Source organism: Pleurodeles waltl, chromosome 5 (genome assembly GCF_031143425.1).
Source record: "Pleurodeles waltl isolate 20211129_DDA chromosome 5, aPleWal1.hap1.20221129, whole genome shotgun sequence".
Taxonomy (NCBI): Eukaryota; Metazoa; Chordata; class Amphibia; order Caudata; family Salamandridae; genus Pleurodeles; species Pleurodeles waltl.
The window spans coordinates 861,094,258-861,120,867 of NC_090444.1; the positions used below are offsets into that span (position 1 = coordinate 861,094,258).

Below are 26,610 nucleotides of genomic sequence, written 5' to 3' on the forward strand. Positions count from 1 at the left end.
CCAGTTTGTGAAGGGTTTGTATGACACATGTGGTGTCGTTTGCGCATTTTTTTACTGTGTTGGTCTTGATTAGCCAATCGTCTAGGTAAGGGAACACATGTATCTGTTGTCTCCTGATGTGTGCTGCTACTACTGCTAGACATTTTGTGAACACTCTTGGTGCAGTTGTTATTCCGAATGGCAACACTTTGAATTGGTAATGTATTCCTTTGAATACGAACCGTAGGTACTTTCTGTGAGAAGGGTGTATTGGTATATGAAAGTACGCATCCTTTAGGTCTAATGTGGTCATGTAATCTTGCTGTTTGAGCAGTGGAATGATGTCTTGTAGTGTGACCATGTGAAAATGGTCCGATATGATGTAGGTATTTAGTGTCCTAAGATCTAATATTGGTCTTAATGTTTTGTCTTTTTTTGGAATTAGAAAGTACAGGGAGTAAACTCCTGTGTTTTTTTGTTGTACTGGTACTAACTCTATTGCATCCTTTTGCAGTAGTGCTTGAACTTCTAGTCCTAAAAGTTCTAAATGTTGTGGTGACATTTTGCGTGTTTTGGGAGGGATGTTTGGTGGGAATTTGTGGAATTCTATGCAATAGCCATGTTGGATTATTGCTAATACCCAATTGTCTGTTGTAATCTGTTGCCAAGATTGGTAGAATTGGCTTAGTCTTCCCCCCACTGGTGTTGAGTGAAGGGGTTGCGTGACTTGAAAGTCACTGTTTAGGTGGAGGTGTTTTTGGAGTCTGGAATCTTCCCCTACTCCTTGGGAATTGACCCCCTCTATATCCCCTGAAACCTCCCCTTTGGAAGGAACCCTGATATGTTGTGGTTCTTGTTTGTTGGCTGGTGGTGTCTGTGGGTTGGCCACGAAACCCCCCTCTAAATGGAGTTTTTCTAAAAGAGCCTCTGCTCTGCGGGGAGTAGAGTGCGCCCATGGCCTTGGCCGTGTCTGTGTCCTTTTTAAGTTTTTCAATGGCTGTGTCCACTTCAGGGCCAAAAAGTTGTTTTTCGTTGAAGGGCATATTAAGGACAGCCTGCTGGATTTCAGGTTTGAAGCCTGAAGTGCGGAGCCAAGCGTGTCTCCTTATGGTGACAGCAGTGTTGACTGTTCTCGCTGCAGTATCGGCTGCGTCCAGTGAAGAGCGGATTTGATTGTTTGAGATCGTTTGTCCCTCTTCAACTATTTGCTGCGCCCTTTTTTGGTATTCTTGGGGAAGATGGTCTACGAGAAGTTGCATCTCATCCCAGTGAGCGCGGTCATATCTGGCCAGCAGCGCTTGAGAATTTGCGATGCGCCACTGGTTGGCTGCCTGTGATGCTACTCTTTTTCCTGCTGCATCAAATTTTCTGCTTTCTTTGTCCGGAGGTGGGGCGTCGCCAGATGTATGGGAATTTGCTCTTTTGCGAGCTGCCCCTACTACTACGGAGTCAGGTGGTAACTGCGAAGTAATAAACCCTGGATCTGTGGGTGGTGGTTTGTATTTTTTATCCACCCTTGGGGTGATGGCTCTTGATTTTACGGGCTCTTCAAAAATGTGTTTTGCGTGCCGTAACATCCCCGGTAGCATTGGGAGACATTGATATTGGCTATGTGTAGCCGAGAGGGTGTTAAATAAAAAATCATCCTCTATAGGATCGGAATGCAGTTGGACATTGTGGAATTCTGCAGCCCTAGCCACCAGTTGTGAGTATGAGGTACTGTCCTCTGGCGGTGACGGCTTTGTGGGGTATGAATCTGGATCATTGTCCGGCACTGGGGTGTCGTATAGGTCCCAAGCGTCTTGATCCTGATTATCTTGACTTATGGTAGTTTGCGCTGGTGAGTGCATTTGTGGCGGTGTTTGTGCCGGCGATGCCTGTTGTAGTGGAGAGGGCGGAGGCGTGACTTTTTTAACCACTTTGGCTTGTGGTTGTGCGTCATCCTTGAGGAGACTGATCCTTCTTTTCCTCATTAATGGGGGAAGGGTTGATATCTTCCCTGTGTCTTGCTGGATGTACAGTCTCTTTTGTGTGTAGTCTGATTCTACACTTTGGAGCTCTTGTCCAAATCTGTGCATCTGGCCACTTATTCCTTGTTCCTCTGAGTAGGATGAAGGTGTGGTATTTTTCGGCGCCGAGAGAGAATCTTTTTTCGGTTTCGGCACCGACAGAATTTTTGTTCCTTTCGGCATGGATTCTCGGTGCCGATGTTTTTCGGTGCCGGTATCTTGTTTTTGTCTCTCGGAGCCGCTTTCTCGGCTCCGAGGTTGCTCCATGGCGGTCCCTCGACCGGAGTCGGGTGTCTTCGCTATGGGCGTGCCCTTTTTCGGCGCCTTCGACTGGTCGCCTGTTTTATGGGTCGAGCCATGGCCTGTTGGCAGTGGCGTCCCCTGGGCTTTCGTTTTGTCGATGGTTTTACTTTTCGACGTCTTACTCACAGTTTGTTGCTGTTGTTCGACGTCGGAGTCTCCGGATTCTGAGTCCGGAACCGAGAATGTTTCCTCTTCGTCGTCGAAACGTTGTTTTGTCGGCGTGGACGCCATTTGTAGACGCCTGGCTCTTCGGTCCCGGAGTGTTTTTCTGGACCGGAAGGCTCGACCGGCCTCACAGGTATCCTCCTTGTGCTCGGGGGACAAGCACAAGTTACAGACCAAGTGCTGATCTGTATAAGGATACTTACTGTGACATTTTGGGCAGAAACGGAACGGGGTCCGTTCCATCGGCTTCGATGTCGCACGCGGTCGGGCCGACCAGGCCCCGATGGGGGAATCGAAGCTACCCCAAAGTCTTCCGATGATCGGTGTCGATGTACCTAACTATCCCGATACCGAACGGAACAATACCGACGCTTTCTACCGAGATTCTGACTAACTTTCCGAACCGAAACACGGAGCGAAAAGGAATACGTCCGAACCCGACAGCGGAAAAAAACAATCTAAGATGGAGTCGACGCCCATGCGCAATGGAGCCGAAGAGGGAGGAGTCCTTCGGTCCCGTGACCAAAAAAGACTTCTTCGAAGAAAAACAACTTGTAATACTCCGAGCCCAACACCAGGAAGCGGACTGTGCCAAACATGTGTATCTGCAGCAACATATGCCATCGAACACACAGTACCTTTATTTTTAGTACTTCTGTGTATTGTGTTTTCTTATGATATTGTGCATATGACACCAGTGGTATAGTAGGCGCTTTACATGTCTCCTAGTTCATCCTAAGCTGCTTTGCCATAGCTACCTTCTATCAGCCTAAGCTGCTAGAAACACCGCTTCTACACAAATAAGGGATAACTGGATCTGGCACAAGGCGTAAGTACCTCTGGTACCCACTACAAGCCAGGCCAGCCTCCTACAGGTGGTGAGCCTCAAAGGCCCAGGCCTCGTGTTTAAGTGCCCCAGGGCTCTCCAGTTAGTGGTGATTCCCGTCCCCCGGACAAGCCCCCACTTTTGGCAGCCAGTTCGGCAGGAAACTTAGGAAAAACAAGGAGGAGTGACCACTTCTACTGGGACCACCCCTAAGGTGTCCAGAGCTGAAGTGACCCGCTCCCTGCAGAATCATCCATCTCTGTATGGAAGACAGGGACCAATAGGGATAGGAGTGTCCTCTCCTCCCCAAAGGGATTGGACAGAAGGAGGATGTAGCCACGCTCAGGGTCAGTAGCCATTGGCTACTGCCCTCTGACCCCTGTAACAACCCATAATCTTATATTTAAGGGCTTCCCTGAACCCAACTCACCAGATTTCTGGCAACCAAGAAGGAGAAGGACTGCCGAGCTGAAAACTCCAGCAGTGAAAAAGGAAGACGAAAACTGCTTTGGCCCCAGCCCTACCGGCCTGTCTCCTGCTTCAAAGAACCTACAAATAGACCATGACGCGTCCAGCAGGCCCAGCGACCTCTGCCAACTCCAGAGGACAGTCCTGCACCCAAAAAGATCAAGAACACCTGAGGATAGTGGCTCTGTCTGAAGAAACCTACAACCAAGGACTCACCCCTCACTCCAGAAGTGCGAGTCTTGACCCCTGTGTACCCGATGCCCACGGGCAGTGTCCAGGTGGTCCACCCAGGAAGAGAGGGTCCCCAGGCGACTGCGTGCAAGTGCCCACCCTGGTTTGACCTCTCAACGACAACGCCTGCAGAGAGAATCCCGAGGATGCACCTGACCGTGAGCTCCGGATGAAGATATCCAACACCTAAAGGAGACACTGCACCTGCAGCCCCCAGGCCTTGGAGAAACAGTCCCCCAGTGCCACAGCGTTCAGTAGGTGGCCCTCCTACCTATCCGATCAGTGGTGTGCCCGAGACAGCCCCCCCCAGACCATGCCTGCAGCCTCTGAATGACCCCAGGGTCTCCTCATAGACCAGCATTGGAAGCCCAACATCCTGTTTGCACACTGCACCCAGTCACACCCGTGCCACTGAGGGTGTGTGTCTGGTGCCTCTCTGTGGCCCCTCCAGTGCTCTTCTAAAACACCCCTGGTCTACCCTCAGAGCCGCAGGTACTTGTCTACTGGTAAATCGAATTCCGAGTACCCCTGTCTCCATAAGAGCCCTTGTTAAAATTGCTCAACTTTGACCTCTGCACCTGACCAGCCCCGTGTTGCTGGTGGTGGGTGTTTGGGGTTAACTTAAACCAAGTGCAATAATTCCATCCTAAGAACTCTATGAATAATCTTGGGGTACTCTGTTGAAGGACATGCCTCTTTTTGTACGGTCAACCCCGAAGTTCTGAACCGATGCTGTTGGCTTTTTTGACTCTAAGAGTGCACTGAGGCCTGCAAACCAGACCTCAGTGCATGTGCCCTGACTCTAGACTGTGTATGGTTAATTATACCCACGTGACATAGGCTAACTTACTTGTAAGTCCCTAGTATATGATACTCCTGTGGCCAGGGGCTGTAAGTTGGAGGGGTCAGCCCATGGACTACACTGGTTGTGAGAAGGAGAGAGAAAAAGTAAGAGAGAAAAAAGAAAGAGAATAAAAAAAGAGAAAGAGAGAGAAAGTGTGCCTTCATGTGACAAGAGTACAACATGGCTCCTAGTCTGCCACTACAGACTGAAAGGGCAACTGCTAACTCAACTTTCCCATTAAAAATCATGACAAAGTCAAGGCTTCCTTTTTTAATATACACAGGTCACCCCTGAAACAGGCCTGGCAACATTAAAGGCAGTGTGCTGTATATTCTAAAGGAAAACGTGTTTTATATGTTCCAACATTAAAAACCCACAACTGTTCAACTGTTTTTTCCTGTGGAAAAAGCTAGTAGCCCCAATGGCAAGTTAAGAGTGGCAATCTGCCACAGCAGCCCTGTTAACATTTGACTGGGACTACCAAAGTTGCTACTGTAAGGTATCAAACAACTTGTTTCATTAAGCCAAAGTCAGAATTGATATAACTTGTCGCAGTGCGCAACTTTTACAAAGTTGTCATTTTGTTGTCCTAAATCTCCTGTGCCTGTCCACGACTGCACATGTGGGTTCTCCTTGAGACAGCTTTCTGCCCTCCTGGGGAGACATGCAAACGACTCCTGGGAAAGAAGACAATAGCAGCGTGCAAGGGAGAAGGAGGTTACCTCTCCCGGGCAGGAAGCTACATGGACGTTGACCCAAAAGGTGAGCTTCAAAGACAAATATGCCTTTGAAGAGCAAATGTTAAAACTCTTGGGAGAGGGGCTGGCCTATTGAGGTCTACAGGCTGGCACTTGGTAAGGGAAGGGGAAGCCAGTTTGCCTCTTGGTAACCACACCTCTGATTTGGGCTAGGAAGCGCTGGTTGCAGAGAGAGTGGTTCTGCCATGTTAGAAGTGGGCAGAAAGGCAAGTCCTTCGATAGCCAGATGCCACACTTTGCTGTAAGTGCTCATCAAGGGGGGAGGGGGGGGGGGACCTTGTATTCATTGGTTACCAACCACATCCTACCCTGAGGGCACCCAGATCTCAACGGACTGGATTATAGGACGGAAGGACTGCCCTCCTGCATCAGCAACCATTGAAGAGATGCTGCACCAGAGTGGACTTCACCTGCTGTCTAGCAAAGGAGAAGGGACTGTGCATGCTGTGTCCTCCATGCAGAGAGGTTGTCCACGGGGCCCAGCCAAAGCAAGAGACAGAAGGGTCAGTTGGTGGACCCAGTGTTTGCAGCAAATTACTACAACAGCTGAAGAAACCTGCTGGGGTGAGTTAGTAGCCCAAATCTTCAACCAATCGTTTCTCGCTGACATGCAGCACCAGAGACCAGGACTCAGCAGTCAAAGTTGCACCCAAGTCTGTTGGACACAAGAGAGTTGTGAAAGTGCAGTGTGATTACTCAGTAGGCAGATGATCACCCAGAAAAGGATTTGGCTGAACTGAGAGACTGGGAGTCTGATAGGGAACTGCACTTCTGCCAGGTCCAAGAGGACTTCAAAGGACATTGGTCCCTGTGGCCAGGACCACCTCACTGAGTTAGTGGACCGAGAAGAAACCGCAGGAAGAGCACTGTCGACCACATCACTTTTACAGCATCCCTGAACATCTTCTGCATCCTGTGTCCCTTGCATCAGGACCACTCCCACAACTTCCATATGAACCTACAGCAAAGGGAATAAAGTGCATGGAGCTTCCAGAAGACTGCTTCTTTCTCCAACTTAACTGTTTCTGAGGCCCTTGTGGCCCCCCTGACTGGCTCCCTTCCAGAATTGGTCACCTAAAGTCACTCAAAGTAAATGCAATGAAACTTACTCAAGATTTTCTTTACAAAGTTTGTCTCAAATTAGTTGAAATTGCCAGCGCTTGTTTTTGGTGAAGTGAAAAAATGCATATTTACCATACCTTGAAATTGCTGTGTCTCCGAAATCCCCCAGTAGAACATTTTCATTGTGGTGTATAAATATACATAAAAATACAACTTATTTTTATAAATTGGTGTCAGATTTCTTGAGCGTCACAAATTTCTTCTTCAATTGTTTTGGTGCTGCTTAAATGCATTACACTTGTTTCTTTGTGTAAGCCTTGCTGCTCAGTGCCACAGATACCGCGGGATGAGCTTAAGGTTTAACAAATGAAATCTACTTGTCCTAAAGGGGTTGCTAAGTTTATTACACGGTGAGGTCGCACAACCACACCATATAGTACACGTACACCCCATGTCATCACACTCTGCTTAACATTCATGAAAAATTAAGTTTTTTGTTTTTTTATGTTTTCATTCAACTGATTTATAGAGATTCAGGGACAAAGACATTCTTTGATGCGTTTTCCATGAAATTAACTTTATAGATGTGTGTTATGTGGTCCACACACAAACAGTGGGGAATACTTCTAAGCATTTATGGCTTTAATACATATTCTTAAGATGCAGAACCAGGACTACATGTATATAACATTTTCTTATTTGGTTAGCGGCTGATCAGAGTTAAGCCTACGACTGACATATCTTATTACTGTCACTCCAGATCGCTTTTCCCTCCTCAGTACCCCCTTACAAGCCAAACCCTCATTTAACCATGGTGACACTCTGGTGTGGTAAACAGAACAGAGTGCAGCTGGAAGGTGGGCTTTGGGAGGTATAGTTTCTGAGAATGCTGGGTCCTAACAGCCACAAGAGACTCTACTTTTTTACAATGAATAGTACTTATTAGTTTTTATGTTGACATAATTCTGTAGTTTGGTATCTATTGAATCCTCAGTCCGAACAGTATTATCCCTGATTTCCCCTTATAATTCACAGTTCCGGAGAGCATTAATTTAAGTAGTCTTCTTGCGCCACAAATGTTTGTAGCAAGATGTTGGAATGCTATCATGAGATTCACAAGCTCCCGCCCCAGCTCTTCAATGGAACGGACTATGTCCCAGGGTTTCTGCCTGGCATTACTACATGAGGCCATCTTCACAACCCATGTACGTTCCTTAGGAGGCAAAATATGGTTGTCAAGCCCACATGCTGGGAGACCCCTCAGCCTAACACTGCTATAAATGACCAGCATCTCATCAGTGCCAGTTAGTAGCCTCTTTGGAGTCTTTCCCTGTCTCCTCTACATTACCTGTGGTCCTGAAAACTATTGTGCCTTGCTGATCACGGCCATTTTAGGGTTATTTGTAAGAAGCTTACCACCAGACAGCGATCGTTGTTGGGTGCTGGCCAATCCCTTGGAGATCAGGGTTTTGAAAGGAAAGAAATGGTGTGACTGATCCAACTTGAAAGGGTTAGAGGTTTGTATTATTCCGTTTCTTTAGGAAAATAGGTTGAAGGTGTAGCTGTTATTGTGGGTAGAGGAGGAGCAACATTCTAATAGGTTGATGTCCAACGGGAATGATAGAAGTTGACATCTCCCAAGAAAATCTAAAAAGAAAAAGACAGTTGACTAGTGGCATAGTAAAAAACACATCCACAGGACTTTTGTCCTTCCAGGTGGGCTATATCCTTATCTCCTTAGCGCTTTAGGTGTTTGTATCCCACACAGTGAGGTACAGGAATGAAAAGTTAAACAGTCTGCTTTTAAGAGTATCATTGTAAATACATGCACAAAATCTTCCTACTAGCTTTTTCAGTTCCGCTGAGGGGAAGAATATTACATGATAGTTCTAAGACAGTGGTATGATTGGTGGGCATGAACAGTTTTCTGCAAGCATATTAGCACCAAGGTCATCTTGGATGAGTAAAAATATGGTAGTTGCATACGAAACTGCAGTCCGGGGGGGCAAATCTGATGTGATGTATAAGAGATGGGGTCACAAGGTTGAGAGGAGGCAATTCTTGTGGGCTTGTTTCAGCAAATGCATCTTTCCTTTTAAAACATCAAGTTCTCTGGATTGTATCAGCAGGATGTGTTGTTTGTTGTGTGGTCACAGAGTATTCCAGTGTAAGGTTGTGTATGAGGTAAGGTTTGGTAGGTAATCTGAAGCACTGGGGTTTCTGTTCAAGACAGGCTCCTCAGGAGTAAGTGTATTGAGTGAGATCTAACAGGGATGGTTAGGACAGCAATCCTAGGAAAAAGAGCATTTCCATTAGAGTTATGGAGACTTCGTTTCATCCCTATTTGCAGACTTTGTTTCACCTCATTCTGGTGATCTAGCTTCACTCTGAGATCAAGTAATTCCACAACAAGCAGGTGTAGCATATCACTTAATGCAAAGAGAAAATTCAAAAGGCATGATATCATAGTAGAAGTTAAAGGTGTGCATTGCAGGACATCAAATTTGATTGAAATAACAAATCTTGGGTCCTTTGACTCATGCCCATCTTTTGACTCAGGCTCTGGATACTGTAAAATCTACTAACTCCCACATCTATGCCCTATCAAAAATCTGTCCCTTGCTAACAGACAAACAACACAAACTACTGACATATGCAGTAGTTATGTGTAGATTGTAATATTGCATAGTGTATATTTAGGTCCCCCGTCTAAAGAAAATATCCAGAAACTGCAAAGAACACAAAGCAAAGCCACCAACAACATTTATGGACTGATGACAAATGAATTACTCTGCTAAGAGATCTCAACTGTCTTTGCGGACCATGGGTAACAAACTGCAACATAGCTTTATGCTTAGCGTGAAAAGCAATTTGTAATCAAGTGGATTATTACTGGGTGTGGGCAGTTGCCCATCTCAAGAAATGAAAAAAATAATTTGTCAAAATAAACCCAAAGTCACTAAATTAACCTAACCTTAACACCCTGGTAGTTATGGCACACCGCAGAAAGCCCTACGTTACGGGAATGTGCAAAGTATTTATGCACTACCAAAACAGTTCTAAAGTCTAAACTTCAAACAAACAAAATTACAAACCACATTGAACAAATAGAGTAAATTGTATTAAATAAAATTACACTAAAAATCACAAACTTTCAGTAAGGTAAATCAGATACCTGCTGTGTGGCAGTAGTAGGGTTACCTGTCGCGTGAGAGGAAGTGTTCTACATGATGGTATAGTAGTTGTGGTACACATGGTTGTTTGCTATCATTGCCTGCAATGGCGGACCAGTAGTGGCATTGACAGTTTCTTGACAACTGCTAGTTTTTGGGTCTGTTGGAAGTTGCTATTGTAATTGATTTGCTATATATTTGATGGTGGTCTTGACGGCTGTCATTGCCATGTGCTGATGTGCATTCAATATTTCTTGATGATGAAGGGGGGGTGACATGGTTGCATGTGCAGGTGTCCAAATGTGGAGAGGAATTAGCAGTTCTATAATGGTTGGGAGCGTTGCATTGTGGTAGTTATAGTACTTGCTGCAGTGTGAGAAATCCATGCACTGGGTGGGCCTGTGTGGGAATGGTGGTAGTGGGGAGGTGTGGGATGCAAGGGAGGGTATTGGGTTCAGGGTGGATTGGTCCAGGTAAGGGTGGAATGAGGAGGTGACAGGGTGGTGGGGAGGTACATGCTGTGGAGGAGTACATTGTGTCCGGGGAGTGTTGTTGTCTTACCAGAGTCCAGTCCTCCAGGTATTTCCGTCAGGCCCTCTGGGTGTAGGATGGCCAAGACCTTCTCCTCTCACAATGTGAACTCAGGAGTAGGAGGTGGGGGCTCACCACCAGTCTTCATTACGGCTATGTGGTGTCTCGATGCCAGGGACCGTACCTTCCCCCGTAAGTCGTTTGTCCTCTTCCTGATGTCATCCGTTGTGCATGGATGGTTTCCCACTGCGTTCACCCTGTCGACGATCCTCTGCTATAACTCCGTTTACCAGGCTATGGATGTCTGCTGGACCTGTGCTCCATACAGCTGTGGCTCCACTCGGACGATTTAGCCAACCATGACCCTCAACTCGTTGTCTGTTAATTGTGGGTGTTTTTGTGGTGCCATGGTGGTTGTGTTTTAGGTGGTGGGGTGTGTGATGTGCAGGGATGCTGGCAGTGCTCTTTTTTGGGGTGAAGTGGAGTGCTAGGGTGTGCATGTGGTTTGTGGCGTTTGTGTGCAGTGTTGGTGTGTGTGTTGCTGATGCTGTTGTGTGATCCGTGCTCAGTGTGATGGTGCTTATGGTATCCAGGTGCCGTGTCTTCTGTTAGTGTGGTCTTCCCTCTCTCTGTCAAAATTTCTAGATGCAAAAGATTGTGAGGGTGTGTAGGGCTGTGTTATATAGAGGTGTATGTGGTGTGTGTATGTGTATCGGGTGTGGGGTATTCGTATTGTCCAGTGTGGTGGTGTGTGCTGGTGGAGGTGCATTTTTTACCACAGTGGTGCAGACCACCAAAGGATTACCGCCATGTAAAGACCGCAGTGCTGATTTGCGAGTCATAATCTGGAGGGCGGGATGTTGGCGTGGGGGTGGAAACATCTCGCTTCTGCTATCGGTCAGGTCCACGATTTTGGATTTTTGGCTGTTTTTGGGCAGTGTTCTTTTGGTGACTTGTAATACGGAGATCTTTTGGCGCCCGATTAGACAGCGATCTTCGAGAATTTCCGTCAAAGTCATAATGAGCACCTAAATCTCTAGCCATCAACATAAACAATACCCTAGATCAGATATTTGGGTTTCACATCTCTCTGGGGACCGACTTGTAGCCACAGCCACATTGTTTTTCTGGCTTTCCTTCAAAAGAACAGAGTTTCAAAATTAATATGTTTTCTGCTGAAGATAGAAAGGGAAGAGCAAGACAAAGAAGACTACTTACCCCCTCTAAAGAATACATCTAATGTTTGACAATATTTATCCATCCCTTCAGAAGAAAACAAAAATCTTCCCAAAACGTGTCCAATTCAATACATGCAGCACACAACTTATGGTGAAAAGTATTCACATGGTACATTTCTATATGGAAATACCTGAAAATCATACATAGGAAATATCACAAGATGATGAGAGAGATGGAAGGTGGTACATCATCATCATCATCAGCTGGACAATCTTTGGGACCCTTATTTCTTGACCATATGGGTACCATCCTGGAAAACATGGCCACTCACTGTAGCAAATGCCATATGCCAGTTGCACAAAAAATGTCACCTGTTGCCCAGTTTATGGATGCTGTCAGCAACCATAATTGTTATTTTTTCACCTCACCGTTCCATCGTCCATTCCCCTTTGAAACACAAGTAGATATCGGACAAGCAAATATAGAATACATGTAACTTTACAATACATAGTATTAGCCTACCTACTATATGGAGTAGCTGTATAACTGGTTAAATCAGTGTGTAACAGGCTGTGTAAGAATCTGATAAGGGTGTAACAATGAGTATATGAGTGGCTGTGTGAGTGGATAAGTAAGTGACTGTATCCATGCTTCTAAGGGTGTGTCACTGGATGTGCAGGTAGCTGTGTGGGTGTTTGACTGGGTGTGTTAGTGACTCTATTGGTATCTAACTGTTTATGTAAGTGGTTTATGGATTGGTAACTGTCTGAATTAGTAGGTATTTGTGTGTGGAACTGTGTGCAAGTGGCTCTGTTACTGATGGATACACAAGTGGTGTGTGTGTGGATGTCTAAGTGTCGCTGTCTGGATGTGTGAGTGGCTGTATAGGTTTGTAAATAGGTATGTGAATAACTGCATAGGTGGGTGACTTGATGTATAACTAGGTGTGTAAGTGCGTGTGTAACGGACTGTGCGTGCTGGTTACATGAATGGGTGTTTGAGTGTGAGTGCCTGCATGGGCGTGTGAATGGCTTTGTAAGTGGATGCATAGGTGAGTAAATGCTTGGGTGAATGGTTTTATGGATTTGTGATGGAGTGTGTCAGTGACTATCTGTCTATGTGACTGGTGGGTACATAATGGCTTTTGTAGGAGCATAGCTTGGTGTGTAAGTGTCTGCCTGACTGTGTGAGTGGGTGCAAAATACATACTATTAAATTACATGCTATAAGCAAGCACCCACACTTAATTTCAAACCCATTCATTTATACTGGCTTAATAACATAACTATATTTTTAGCATAGCGATTCCTCTCCCTTCTTAGCTGCTCACTATTTTTTTCCTTAAAGTTATCATCAAACCTCCCTTCTATTTTGCCTTTTGCAGTACTGTCTGGACGCTACACATTTTCTTTCCACTCATACAAGCATAGTTTATTCTTTTAATAAACTTTTTTTTTTATAGTACAAACTAATTCGCATACCTGCAAAATCTCTTTGTTGTTGTCCAACTTTTATTTTAATGTCTGTTAATATCTGCAAATATCAAGTCAGTCAGAAACATGGCAATCCTCCTCCACTCAGTAGAAAAGTAACAATAATGGCTACCTTGCCCAGTGTACTCTCACTCATACTGCTGAGCCTAGCAAATTACAGACTTCCTTTCATCTTTTATTTTTGTTATACCACTTCTAAATGGTCATTAATTTTAACTTTTTCTATGTTTCCTGTAAATAAGACCAATTTTTTTATTTTTTTGCAGATTCAATGGTGCGGCTCTGCACAGACCCCCCCCCACCCCCTGTGTAGACCACAGTCCATTTGCAGATCCACACAACAGCCATTAAAAGCATTCAACAATCTGCTGTTAATACTTTTCATTTATATTTTATTTTGTAAAATAATGTCAATTACGAAACAAACTCTCCCTATTGAGCATTTTTTGTACACCAGTCTGCTTTTGGGTTTCGGACTGCAGTGCCTTTTGTTCACTCCCCCACACGCTTTTTGCTCCGTTTCCAAAGTAACTGTGTTTCCAGAAGTCTCTGCCTTCTACTAGGTCAAAGGTTCACAAGACTTTTAACAGCATACTAGCTTCTCATTAAATGTAGCATGTGTGGTTGACTGTTTGCAATTTCAAGCATATCCCAAATAACATATTTTTATTTTTTTAAAGCCAAATCAAAGCGTCAGTTATTTTTTTCTTAAAATCACTACCTAGTTCCCTGCACATTTCCACCATCCAATCAATGGTTCTTTTATATTGCACTTGCCGTCCTCCATTGTAACTGCCTTTCATCTTCAAAACTGCCTTATTCTCCTGCCTCCTTTTCCTGTGTGCTACTCCTGCCTTGTCTCCTAAATGGTCAGAGTATGGGCTGTGGGCTATAGCTTTGTGTTTAGGGCTAGAGAGAGTGCTAGAAAGTGTGGTATTGGCAGGACGCTAGCTTTACCCAAAGCTGACATTCTTTGGGTCGGTCAGAGAGGGTTAAGGTGGCATCATCTGCTGCGTTTGGTTGAAAGCAATGCAGATTGCCAAAACTAGACCTCATGATTGTGCACTGTGATAGCAATGACCCAGGCACAATTACTAGGGTAGGACTGAAAATCCTAACGAAAGATACCTTTAATAAATTGTCACTTTTGCCACATACTGACTTGGTGTTATCCAACATTTGTAGAAGACATGTGGCAGTGGTCAACCAAATTTTGTTTGCAGATAGAGAAATCCAGGAAACTCGCCAATAAAGCTGTTTCTGCATTTCTCCAAGACCACATGGGCCCTATAAACTATAAGAACTTATGCTTCTATATGGATGGAATATATAGAAAAGACTGGGCTCATTTCACACACGGAGGCAACAGGGTATTTAACAACTTAAAAGACTGAATCCTGTTCTATGTGTAATTATAATTTACACATCATAAACACAAAGGCTCTTTTCAGAGCCAACCCTTTTCCCAAAAACTGTTTTTTGTTTTCAAATCCTTTTTTTCTATTTTCTCACTTGGACCTGTTGCAGATCCCCGGCTATATAAGGGGTCTGCCTGTTATATTGTAGGAGGATCGGCAACGTATCCTATTTTGCTGTATGGGTTTGTGAGTGGGTTTATAAGAGAGAGGGTGTGGGGGTGTGTGTCTCCGTCTGTCTGTGTGTGTGTGTGTCTCCCCGTCCGTCCGTGTGTGTGTGTGTGTGTGTGTGTGTGTGTGTCTCCGTCCGTGTGTGTGTCTCCGTGTGTGTGTGTGTGTGTGTGTGTGTGTGTGTGTCTCCGTCCGTAGTGCCTGTTTGGGTCTGTGAGTGATTCTCTGAATGGATGTATCAGTGACCGTATGGGTGTGCAGGTGGGTCTGCAAGTGGCTGTATAGGTCTGTGAGGAGGTGCAGTAGTGGTTTTGAGGGTGTGTGAGTGTCTGTGGGAGAGGTCTGTGAGTAGGTGTGTGAGTGGTTCTCTGAGTGGATGTATCAGTACATAAATGTGTGTGAGCCGGTCCGTGCGTAAGCGGGTCTGTGAGTGGCTGTATGAATCTGTGAGGCGGTGCGGTAGTGGTACTGTGGGTCTATGAGTGGATTGTGAGTGTGAACGAGTGTGTGAGTAGGGGTGTGTGTGTGTAAGTGGCTGTTTGGGTCTGAGTTGGTGTGGTAGTGGTTTGGTGGGTCTCTGTGTGGGTGTGTGAGTATGTGAATGAGTGGGTAAGTAGGTGTCCAAGTGTGCATGGGCATTTGAGTGTGAGTGGAGATGCGAGTGTGTGAATGGGCATGTGAGTGGATGAGTGAGTGGGTGTGTGAGTGAGTGCATGTGTGTATCTGTGAGTGGGTAAGGTAGTGTTTTTGCCGGTCTGTGGGTGTGTCAGTGTGAGTGGGTCTTTCAGTGGGTGTAGTAGTAGTTCTGTGGGTCTATTAGTGGGTGTGTGTGAATGGGTTTGGGAGTGGCTGTGTGGATATGTGAGTGGGTGTGGTAGTAGTTTTAGGGCTCTGTGAGTGTGTGGGGGTATATGTTTTTCTGATTGGGTCTGGATCCTTTGAGCAGTCCCAGATTTGCACGGGCTGCACTGAGCACTGTACTGGATCTGCAGATCCTCTCACGCCCAAAAAACATTTTTGGGCAATTTCTTGCCCATAAGGGGTCCCTCACAGACCTCTCCATCCGGTCACAAGGGTTCAGGATCAGCTATCCTAAATCCTACATCCTATTTACAACCCGCTCCCCACGCCCAGGGAACCTTGTGTCCATTCACAAAAATCGCCTGCTGCAACTTTCCTCTCAGGTTCCAGGTGCATGAATCTGCGCCTCTAGATATACATAAACTACTTAACAGATTTACACCAAATTACAAAAAGAGATCTTTCTGTACCAAGATCTAGCTTTCTGCCAACTTTGCTGTAAATCAGTTCAGCAGTTCGGGCTGTAGTGATGTCTAATATCCCAATGGAAGATTGCATGGGAAAAATACGCTTTGGGACTCCCTCCCTTTCCCCCCCCCCCCAACCCACCCTTGACGAATCATCCCAAAACATTCCAAACAGCAGCTGAAGTGAAACTAATTTTGAAACGGTCATGAAGATTTGTCAAATGGTGCTAAAGTCATTAGCAAAACAAAAAAGCTTTTCCTATGGAATCTAGGTCCTACGTGTAACTACCTACTGGCAATCACCAGTAAGTTTTATTTATTAATATATCTAGAAATACTCCCAAATTTAGTTGTGAAGTAATAGCACTCCTGAAATAAAGAACTGCGATCTAAAAGTACTCCTGATGTACTTATATCTATGTAATAATGACTCCCAATGTAAAGGTTGACAAAGTAGCAAGAGACGATCGAAGAAAACACCATATCCATCCAGTAATGATAATACTGCAGAGACAGTCAGAGTGAAGGCGGTTTATTCAGCATGACGTTAAGCATCCGTTCTTGGTTAACTGCAATGTTCAGCCAATATGTATTTAGTAATTCCAGCTATCTCAAGATACTTTACATGTTCAAATATCACCCATTGGACATTTTTGTTTTAGCGCCCCCCGATCTGTGAGGGTAAAGGACACACTACCTATTACCATACGGTTTACCTGTTCTACAGTTCAATAACCAACTAAACTTTGTTCTCAATTCCAGTCATGTCAGATATATTGCTCTTGAATTTGGTCTGCCGAACTAAACGATCAGGTCTCTCAAAACGGCCAAACTGTCACCAATTTAGTGAAAGATTCAGGACAGTGACAATTTTAGTAACAAGCAGATGCTGCCACAAGAAACAGACGCTCAAGTGTTGCTGCTCACGTTTTACTTGTTCTGCTTGTAAGAGAGAAGCATAAACTGTCATCTTTGCATTAACAGTTCAATCTGTGCAGAGCGTTCAATATTGCTGCCTTTGCAGTGTTGGTTTTGGTTCTTAAAAAAACAAATAAAAACTATTGCACTGCTGCTGTCCCTACTATACCGCTTCTGAGAGTGAGGAACACTCAATCTGCTACTGGATGATATACATTTTGCATTGTGGGGGTAAAATACACTCTAAGGGCCATCATGTACATCCTTTTTATTAGTGAAGTTTTCATCTTTAAATGGTACTGGATATGTCACTGTTATTTGCATGAGATTCTAGACTCTCGCAAAGTGTTATATTGTGTCAGAACCTTAATAAGTCTTGAAAGGGCCCCCCATATGCTCACCACCTTTGGGAGGGTGTCCGCCACAATTAGTGTGACATGTGATAGGCTCATTGAAGTGCTAAAGCAGATATTGATGCAATTTCCCTATACATAAAGCCAACCCCACTGGTTTGGTTAAAGCTCAGTTTACTCCACTACCAGCAGCACCAGTAGGATATGCCTATACGCAAAACTATATGATCCAAGTCTGAGTACGTTACTTCCCAAATAATTGGATTTATGGATTTCGCCCTTCACTTTTGTATATTGGGAGAACTGGTCTGTAAAACTATTACTGGGCTGGGACGGCAGCATTGGGGGAGACCATTACAGCAAGGTCTCTAAATCAGGACAGTTTCACAGGTTTTCGATGTCAGACCACTGTATAATACGAGGTTTCAGTCTTATATCTGGCAAAACAGCATTATAGTAATAGTAATTCACTGTGCAAATTCCTTCAGTAGTATTTGAAGGACTCTGAACTCGCTATACACTGTTGCTCCAGATTGATCATGGGACACAGAACAAGCTCAATGGTGTTTGTAAAGCGATATGCGTTTTAGGCGCAATCATTTATTTTCATTTAGCACTAACAAGAATGGTAAAAACAAGAGTACAAAATACTTTTAATCCATGCTTTATGCGCCACGGGACAAAAATGCTCAAATATTGTTCGCAAACTTACACGCAGTAAGGAAATGCGCGTTTATCACAAAGGATTTTCACCCAACATAAACATGGGCATCAAAAATAAATCATAAAGGCCTACCTGATAACTCTATGCAGAAGGAAAATTGTTCTTTTGCTTTCAATGGTTATATCACGACCCAGTTTCACAAGTCGTTCATACTTATCATGTCTTGCATCAAGGTCATGCTGAAATGCTTAAGCGTAAGAAACACATTTTTACACAACATCATGATGGGTCAGGAGAAAGAACAGTTCTTGTATCAATATGAAGTGCTTGTAAACAACATACTCTATTCAGTGCGAGAATATCTAAAAGGAACATTTTTAACACAGCAACAGACTCTGATGCATTGCTCATGGCCTTCCTGGACCTGAAAATTGGACTTGTCTCCTGATGGGTTTTGAGAAGGTGCTGGAGCTATGCTCAACTCTTGAAGGTGGAAGACGAAAAGCAGCCACCTACACATGCCATTTGTATTCATGCAGTTGGATATCTAGTTAAGTTAATTTCAGAGACGGTGCTATTGCTAGTGAACTAATGGAAACACAGCTTCACCAATTCCATTTTATGGTCTGGCCTGGCAGTGCAGCTGTTGCCAGACTTTTATGCAAGCATCACTGGAGAGGGGATTTAGCTTCACCCGCATGCTGGTAGCCAGGAGTACATGTTTTGATAGGGAAGTTAGGTGCTTCCACAAAAAAAAAAATGCCTGCCCTCCACGCAGTTATCATCATTTTGTTTATTTATTCAGCTGCCGGAGCTTTAACTTTTGGGGTCGCACACCTGACATTGTAGTGCTACTAAAGTGTCTTAGATAACTGGAACATTTATGGCATTTTCTCTGACCGTAGCACAGATGGGGGAAAAGGAAGTCGTTAACCTAAAATGACGTTTAGGTCTGTCCTGAAAGCCCAACTTTCCCCTCACCTTTTAACCTACACCAATATTATTCTACAGTTCTTTGATGCCACACAAATACATATCCATTCCCGTGCTATTTTACTGAACTTTCTTTTCTACTGGCAGTGCCTACATTTGTAGATTATATAGCGTTATACCGTGTAATCTGGGAAATGGGCTAAAATATTTTTTCTGCTCACACTCACCGCATTTACTCATTAACTGTTTATTAGTATTTTCAGAAACAAATGTGCATACAATCTGCAGTATTTGATCATACTATCACATCTAGTCACAGCAGTTGCTGAGCAACCTTTTCTCTGAAATGTTTTATGTAATGCTAGACCAGTGATACTCCAAGTACAGCCGAAGGCCAATGGGAGCAACTGCGTGGAGACTCCTATTGACCTTCATTGGATCCGTTCCTGTCACTGGCACTAGACCGAGCCACACAAGTGGGGCAGAGTTTTTAATCGGCAAAGGTGGGGCAAAATGCTGGGTGATAGTAATTTTGTGGATTCCTGAGGATCCCAAAACTTTCCATCACAGAAACGTAAAGAAAATGTATGACTTCAGGCAAAGACAGAGGTTTGCCGGGCGATGTGGGTAAGATTCCTGCTTGGTAAGTTAATTGAAGTTAAAGAAAGGAAGTAACTAGATTACCCTGCACTGCCTAAATTTAGAAACACCTTTATTTTTTAAGACTTCTTTTAGCAAAAGTGTAAAATTATGAAAGGGTATCTTCAAAACTCAAAAAGTGCATTTCATTAAAATGTAGAACTGTTTTACCTTCATAGAACACATCATATCAGTGCATTGAGAAGTATTTTCTGTAAAAGCAATAGTTTTTAAACATGAATTTACAAATATTCATTCTTCCCCATCCTAACAATAATGTCAGTAGTGAACTAAGATGCAAGTCAGTTGTTAAGTGCACTCTTTGAACTGGGACTAGGTTCATATTGTACATGAAAAACATTATAGTTTATTAAATCAAACACAGGAGGAGGTTTTGTACAATGCACATCGTGAAGGCATGAAAAACAATTGCCTAGGATCACACAAATTGGTAAAACAGGGAAGATGGGATTAATCCCAGGTTTTCTGGTTGTACATTGTACAATTCAGCCACTGGATGTATATGCTAAGCTTCCCCTACACCCACCCTACTGGCACTGCTCACCAGCACCCTCCCCAGAAGGCCACCCTGCTGGCATCAATGCAGCCCTCGGTCACATCACAGACAGGCCTTTTGGCCCCTGGAAAAATGTTGTGAGCACCCATGCGCTAGACTTTATTTCTACTAGCCCCACAAATGTCAGCATTGCATAGTTCAGGGATGCCTGTTATCTGGGGAAGGGTGCTGGGGGAACGGTGCCAGTATATGCTGTTCATCCTCACTGCTCACTCAAATCTCTCTTCCGGGCCCTTACATCCAGGGTTCAAGATGTAGTCCAGTGTATGTTGATCCGCCATATTGCCTTGACTACACTAAAGTGCTACCATCCATGTTGTCAATTTTGTTTCACTGCTTCATATAACTACCCCAGCAAGCACAGTTTTATGGCCCCAGTCATAGGTATCCCCTCTATGTGCAATAATGTACTAATCACTTTAGCCTAGAATTCCACTAGGGGATGACGGTTTCATGTCAAGTGTACAAAGTCTGCCAAAAGCAGTGAGCATCTAATACAGACAGTTAGTTGGGTTTGCCATGTATCTCTTAGAGCACTAAACTGGATAAGCTTAAATCAAGTTGTAAGGGTCTACTGCCTGACCTGCTTGCATGATTTTTGCCATTCTGCTCTGGTCCAATCATCAGGACAAACCATACTTCAAAAGTCCCTGGCTCAAGTTGTCTTGTCCCCCCATCTGTAAGCAAGGCCACATGCAAATGCAGTATTAGCTGCCTGCAACCTACCAAGTGTGCTAACTGCCACATAACTGTGTTCCTGTGGTTCATCCAGAAGCATAATCTATCCCTCTCATGCTGTATGGGCCAGACGCATGTTCAGCAAAAATTGTCCTGGTCTTATAACTGAAGTGTTCCTAAGCCTGCTCTAATGAAATCAATCTGTGATTGATATAGAGATCACTGGCATTTGTACAGACCAATTCTCCCTTGTGTCTTCTAGTGACGGACATGTATTTGAGAATGTCAGAGAATGTCTTCAGGGACCACAAGGGCATCTCTGCCGTGTAGGTTGGGCTTCGCAAAACTTTGCAGACCACCCTATGCCACACATCAATCATCTGCCAGTGCAATTATGAAAAATGCTTGGGAGCTTTCCTTCCAATCATAAAAAAACCTCTGGTCGCTTGGATGGGTCATATGTTCCTGCTAGCAGTGATTTCTCTCAGTTTGTATCTTCGTTAAACCAGTACGCTACATACTGAAAGCTGCATAACAGCGCAGTACATTAATAAATCAGGCAGCCCCAGTTCGCCCTCCACCACAGAACTTTAACATGTCTAATTTCACTTGACTTCACCCATTTGTATAACAAAAGTGCCAATACTAAGAGCAATTTTATACGAAACCCCACCTATCCCTACAACTTAACTACTATCCCTTGCATTATACAATGGAAAAGGAGGAAATGAAGAAAAAGGACAAACGCTTGCAGGCTTTGACCAACCCTACCGGGTCACCCTTAAGGGGCCACAAGGCTGGCACAAGATTGCCAGCAGTAAACTCCCTAGTGGGGCAAAAGAAGCATGTATCTTGACACTCGTCCCCCTCCCTAAAGAGTCGGGATGTAACCAATTACAAAATGTAACTCACTTAACCTAAGATACCGGCACAAACCATCATCACATTTGATAGTCCCTCAGCAATTGGTAAAGTATCTAACCTACCAGAACTGTCGGTCTACTATGCCCCTTGGTTTGTCCCCTACCCCACCAATTGGATGGAGGATTTGACTGGACCATGGGCCTTAGTGGAGGCCACTCCCAGGGAGCAGAACTCGGACTGGTTGGGAGCAAAAAGGGGGAGATGGGGTAGGCAAAGAAAGGAATTTAACCGCTGGTGCAAGGCACAGGCCCTCTTTCTCCTGGCGATACTTACAATGTGATCCTCAAGAATGACGGCAGGTTGCTGGAGGAGAACAGGCCACAAACCGGTGACAGTCAGGAACCATGGGCGGTCCTGGCAGGCTTTCACAATAGGCTCATGTGTTGAACCAGAAGGAAATAACCAAGAGCAGGGCCTGTGGCCTGTAAGAAGTTTGTGTAGAGGTGACTGGGTCAACTGGCAAGGAAGGGTAGAGACGTTCACCCAGTATATCAATTCCTTCTTGGCCCGAAAGCAGACACTTGTCCTGAATGAAATGAATAGTGATACTGGAAGTGAATGGTCACCCGGTGGGCTGGAAGCAGATGCTTGCCTGAAAGAAGGTGTGGTTGCGCTGGAAGCAAAAGGTCATCAGGCTGGGTTGGAAGCAGACGCTTACCCAGAAAGGATTGAGTGGTTGCACCGGAAGTAAAAAGTCACCCGGTTGGGACTGGAAGAAGATCCTTGCCCAGAATGCGCATTAATGGTGTCACCCAAGGTGATAGGGCACCTGGGGCAGACTGGCCAGCACTGAATGTGGGGCACAGTGTTTGGGAGGTCACGAAAGGAGGACACTAGCTCTCTGAATAAAATAAACTTGTGGTTGGAGGATTCCTTCTAAGTTGAAAAATTGCCAAATAAGCTGCAGCTGCAATTCTTCAATAAAAGTGAAATTGGTGTGGTCTAAGTTTTTGGGATCCGGGAGGGCAAACCAGGTGGGGGGTGCCGCCGTTATGGCATGTCACAGCCATACCTGAGAGCCCCTGTGTGAGGTCAGCGTATTATCAATGATCAGCTGTGATGCTGTCTACACAGCCATTTGTCCTATATCCTCCCCTGATGCGGACCCAGGGCAATCAAATCCATGGTGTCCTCTGCCTCTGTTACCTATAGTTACCTGGGGAGCTCTAAAAGGCTCAGTTTCTTAGTGCCTTGGATCCCTTTCCCTGTCTGATGCGTAACGTCTTCTTTTGTGAATTCCACTCCTGTAAGCACCAAGCCCCCCGCTGTAGACCCCTTCTCCCAGACATCCAGCCAGGCCCACACCTCCTCACTTCCTCCAGGCACTAAAAAAAAAAAAAAAAAAAAAAGAAGACTTTTACCCTGGGCTATCACCTTGAGACCAGATGAGAAGAGCAAAATATATTGGAGGTCTAGAGTCCAAAGTTGTTCTTTTACTTACACATAGATTTTCCTCTGTTATTGCCCTTTGCTCGTATAGTCAGGGTAGATGGCTATGGTCTGGTTCTCAAAAGGGAGTAGTGCAGTCCCCCTGACCGCTGACAATATATAGTCCTGGTCTTTGTAATTCAGGATACGGGCTATCAGAGCTGTAGGGGGGCATGAAGCAGTGGTTGTACCATTAAGGGGCTGTGCACTCTCTACAGGATGAACATATCCAACACACCCTCCGGCCACAGCTCACGACAAATTCAACATTCCAGGGAGGACTCCACATTAGGGCAACCATCTGCAGGTCTGCTCGCAGCAAGTTAACATCCACAGGAACTTCTGCTATTCTCTTTTCCAGCGCTTCCTGTGATCCTTGTATAGCTAGGAAGTCCACCCTTGAAAGTTCCTTAGGCTGCCCCCCGATTCTAATCTCTCTGATTCTGCCAGGTTCATACTTCTTTGCGGCACAGTTTGCGACAAAGTGTACTATATGGTTGTGTTTCTTTGCTGCACTTTTGCGCTTTGTCTTTGTGGCCACCGCTAATTCATACTACGTGATTATGCCCAAAGCCGGTACGAATCACTTTAGTGCAGGTTTTGCCCTACCAAGGGTTTCAGCCACCACCTTCCAGTGTAGCAGGTAAAACCCAGCATTCACACCCTGGGGTTTTGGGGGCCTGTGATCGGGCAACTGAACCGTTCAAGCTGTGCACTCTATCTTCCCTCAGGGGGACCCTCAGCATTCCCGCATTGAGGGCAGTCTGGTCCTTCAGGCAAATTGAGACTCTCTCTTCCAGTGCATAATCTGATGGGGACACTCCCTGAACCAGTTCCCAGCGTTCTCTTACTGCTTATCCATGGCCACAAGACCTCGCCTCAGCTAGAGGCCAGTTCCTTTCGACTGCAATGCCACAGCCTGCCAGACACACAGTAACATCGGCCGCTAAATACCGCTGCAGAGTCCTGTGCCGCAGTCCCCCCTGCGGCTCCCGCCAGCAGCACCTGGCTCACACTGCCAGCAGCCCAAGGACCCAGGGGAAGGGCAGAAGCTCTCCTATGCCGTCTTTGTCATGATCTAGGCCATCTCTGTCAGAATCTGTGCCAGTGGCATCCCCAGGGCTGCCAGGATCACCAGCCTCGAGTCCAGTTCCAGTGAGCCCTTAAAGCTGTGCTGTCTCACTTCACACAAGTCAGTTAGCATTCCAAACCCACACATAATCCGGAAAGTCCGAAGGGGAGGGGGGGCAGTTGTGAGGGCTGTGGTGAGTGCAATCCAGGCCAAACTCGACTCTGTGCGTCACTACAAAGACAGTAGGCACCAGGCCTGGTTCCTTTATCTTTGTCAGCCGCTGTGCAACATTGCTTCATCTCTGGTCGCAGTGCCAGGATCAGGAATCACATCCCTCAGCCCTGGGGTGCAGGCAGGCAGCGAAATGGCCTGGGTAGAAACCATACCAAAGTAAGATTTAGCAGGATTTCTACTGGGATATCCGGAATCATCGTGTTTCACTTCTACCCAACCATCCTGGCGAGCAAAGCCCCACACACCACTTTTATTCTTAAGATCCATATGATCATATACTCTTACACACTAAACAAATTTTGCTTTCAAAATGCAGGTTTGTGACAAGCAAACAAATGGTTAATACAACTTTTTGCAACATAATCTGTACAATTAATCCCCCAAACACCATCAGCACATTTCGTGCTCTGTCATAATACAGCAACAGCTCGTCAACAAGCCTATCCCATGAGACACTAATCGAGGGTGTCATGCTCCAAAAGATGGAGTGCAGATGAGGTACCTTTCAAGATTTGCTAATGGTCTGACAGATTTCTTAAGAGTCTGGCAACTTTCAACCACATGTTAAGTAGCCAGTAAGAGACATGTGCTAACTACTGTCTAAAGGTACCAAGCCTTTACAGCCGAGTCTTTACCCTGTATAAGCTTTACCCCCTACACTTTACCATGCAGGTAAGTACCACACAGATAAGTCTAAGTAACATAATTTTACCTTCCCTCTGCATTCTTTATCATACACTAATTTACTTCACGGGTAAGTGCAGAGTTTTTAAAGACGTTTTTAGGTTATTAAAAAAAAAAAAAAAAAGGTAAACATGTGCTTATGGAGGTAAAGAGAGGTATGGGTGATTTTAGGTTTATGGGGTGGATAGAGATAAAAGGAAACACACACACTGACTTAACATACTTTTTGAAGCTGCACAGTAACCCAAACAGTTCTACTTTCAAAGTTCTAAGTTTTTCAAAATAGGTGTGTCAACCTCCCCTAACATTTGATAATGAACATAATTATATGAAACGCCTCTGTTTGACATCAACAGATAGATTTCTAGAGCGATAGCATTTTCTAATTTACCTTCTTAAGCATAAAAAAATAACTTACAGTTAAAGGCTAGCATCACAGATGAAGAACAATTAACATTAATGTCTTTATCCTCTCTTCTTTGGGAGTGAGGAAAGTTATCGTGTTTCCTTTTTCTAAATCCGCCTGAAAAATAAAGTAAAGTCTTAAAAAGTAATTTATCACTTTTTGACAAATGCATAAATTCTGAACTTCATTCTTTTTTAATACACCCATTCAAGAAAACGATGCATTTATGGAAAAACTGAAAACCTTCCTACCCCCCAGCACCACTTCATTTCGACGCCCAAAAGAGTTATGCAGCTTTCCTGGTCTGTATCCTAGGGTCATGTTATATTGGGTCCCTATTCTAAGCGGTGGCGTGATGATGTTATTTTTCAATCATTTATTTCAAAATGCTATTATGAGCCTCACCTCTGCACAACAGGAAAAACAAGAGATTTACTAGGATTTAGGAACTGGATACGAAAAGTAATTTTGCCGTACAGTATTAACATAGGCTCTGTTTTCCAATTATTTGGAGTTTGGGGGACATCAGTTAAAGAACATGTGGAAAACTGTGAAACGTCTTTCACACGAACGCTCGTGGAAATCATCAGATGCTAAAAACCCATGAACTAATGCAGTACTCTCGATTTAGGCATGCTAAACCTGTGTCGCAGATTATTTGGCGACAAGCCATATATTGTGCTAGCAGCCTCAGGACAGAAAATAGCAGCAGAACCTGCATTCTTAAAATCTTTGGGCAAGTTGCACAACTTAAATTCCATTTTTTTTCAATCGTTTGGCATCTGCTAGTACTGTCACTAGATGTAGTAACAGAGACATCATGGCCCAGATTACGATGCTAAGGGCAGAGAAGTAATGAACTAACCAGACAAATTGCAGATTCTTTGCCACTATCAGCCAAGAATGCAAACGATTGTTTCAATTGGATTTGTCTTTTTTAGTTCGTTCCTAGTTAGCAAAATACCTCAGACTCATTTGACTGCCTCGGATTCCTCCACCTTATGCTTCCAATTCAGCTTCATCACTGCTTGTGTTCTGCCCATTTTCACTCTACCTCAAGCTGGTGTCGAATTCAGGCCAAACCTGAACCTTCCCAGGGTCTGCACTAAATAAGTCCAACTGATGCAGTGGAACGCTTTTTTTTTTTTTGGGGGGGGGGGGGGGGGGGGGGGGGGGGGGGCGCCCATGTTTTATTTAATCTACCTAAACTACAAGCCATTGCAAC

The 26,610-nt window shown here is 44.7% G+C and overlaps 1 protein-coding gene across 1 annotated transcript in view; it reads right to left on the reverse strand.

Moving 5' to 3' along the window:
* TSNAX (translin associated factor X) overlaps positions 1 to 26,610 on the reverse strand; it is a 226,524-nt gene that overhangs the window by 182,202 nt on the left and 17,712 nt on the right. Inside the window, exons 2-3 of the mRNA XM_069234953.1 lie at positions 25,398 to 25,502; positions 17,943 to 18,057 (exon numbers count right to left, since the gene is read on the reverse strand). Of these exons, the coding sequence (XP_069091054.1) occupies positions 17,943 to 18,057; positions 25,398 to 25,502 (220 nt within the window). The remainder of the gene's footprint in view (positions 1 to 17,942; positions 18,058 to 25,397; positions 25,503 to 26,610) is intronic.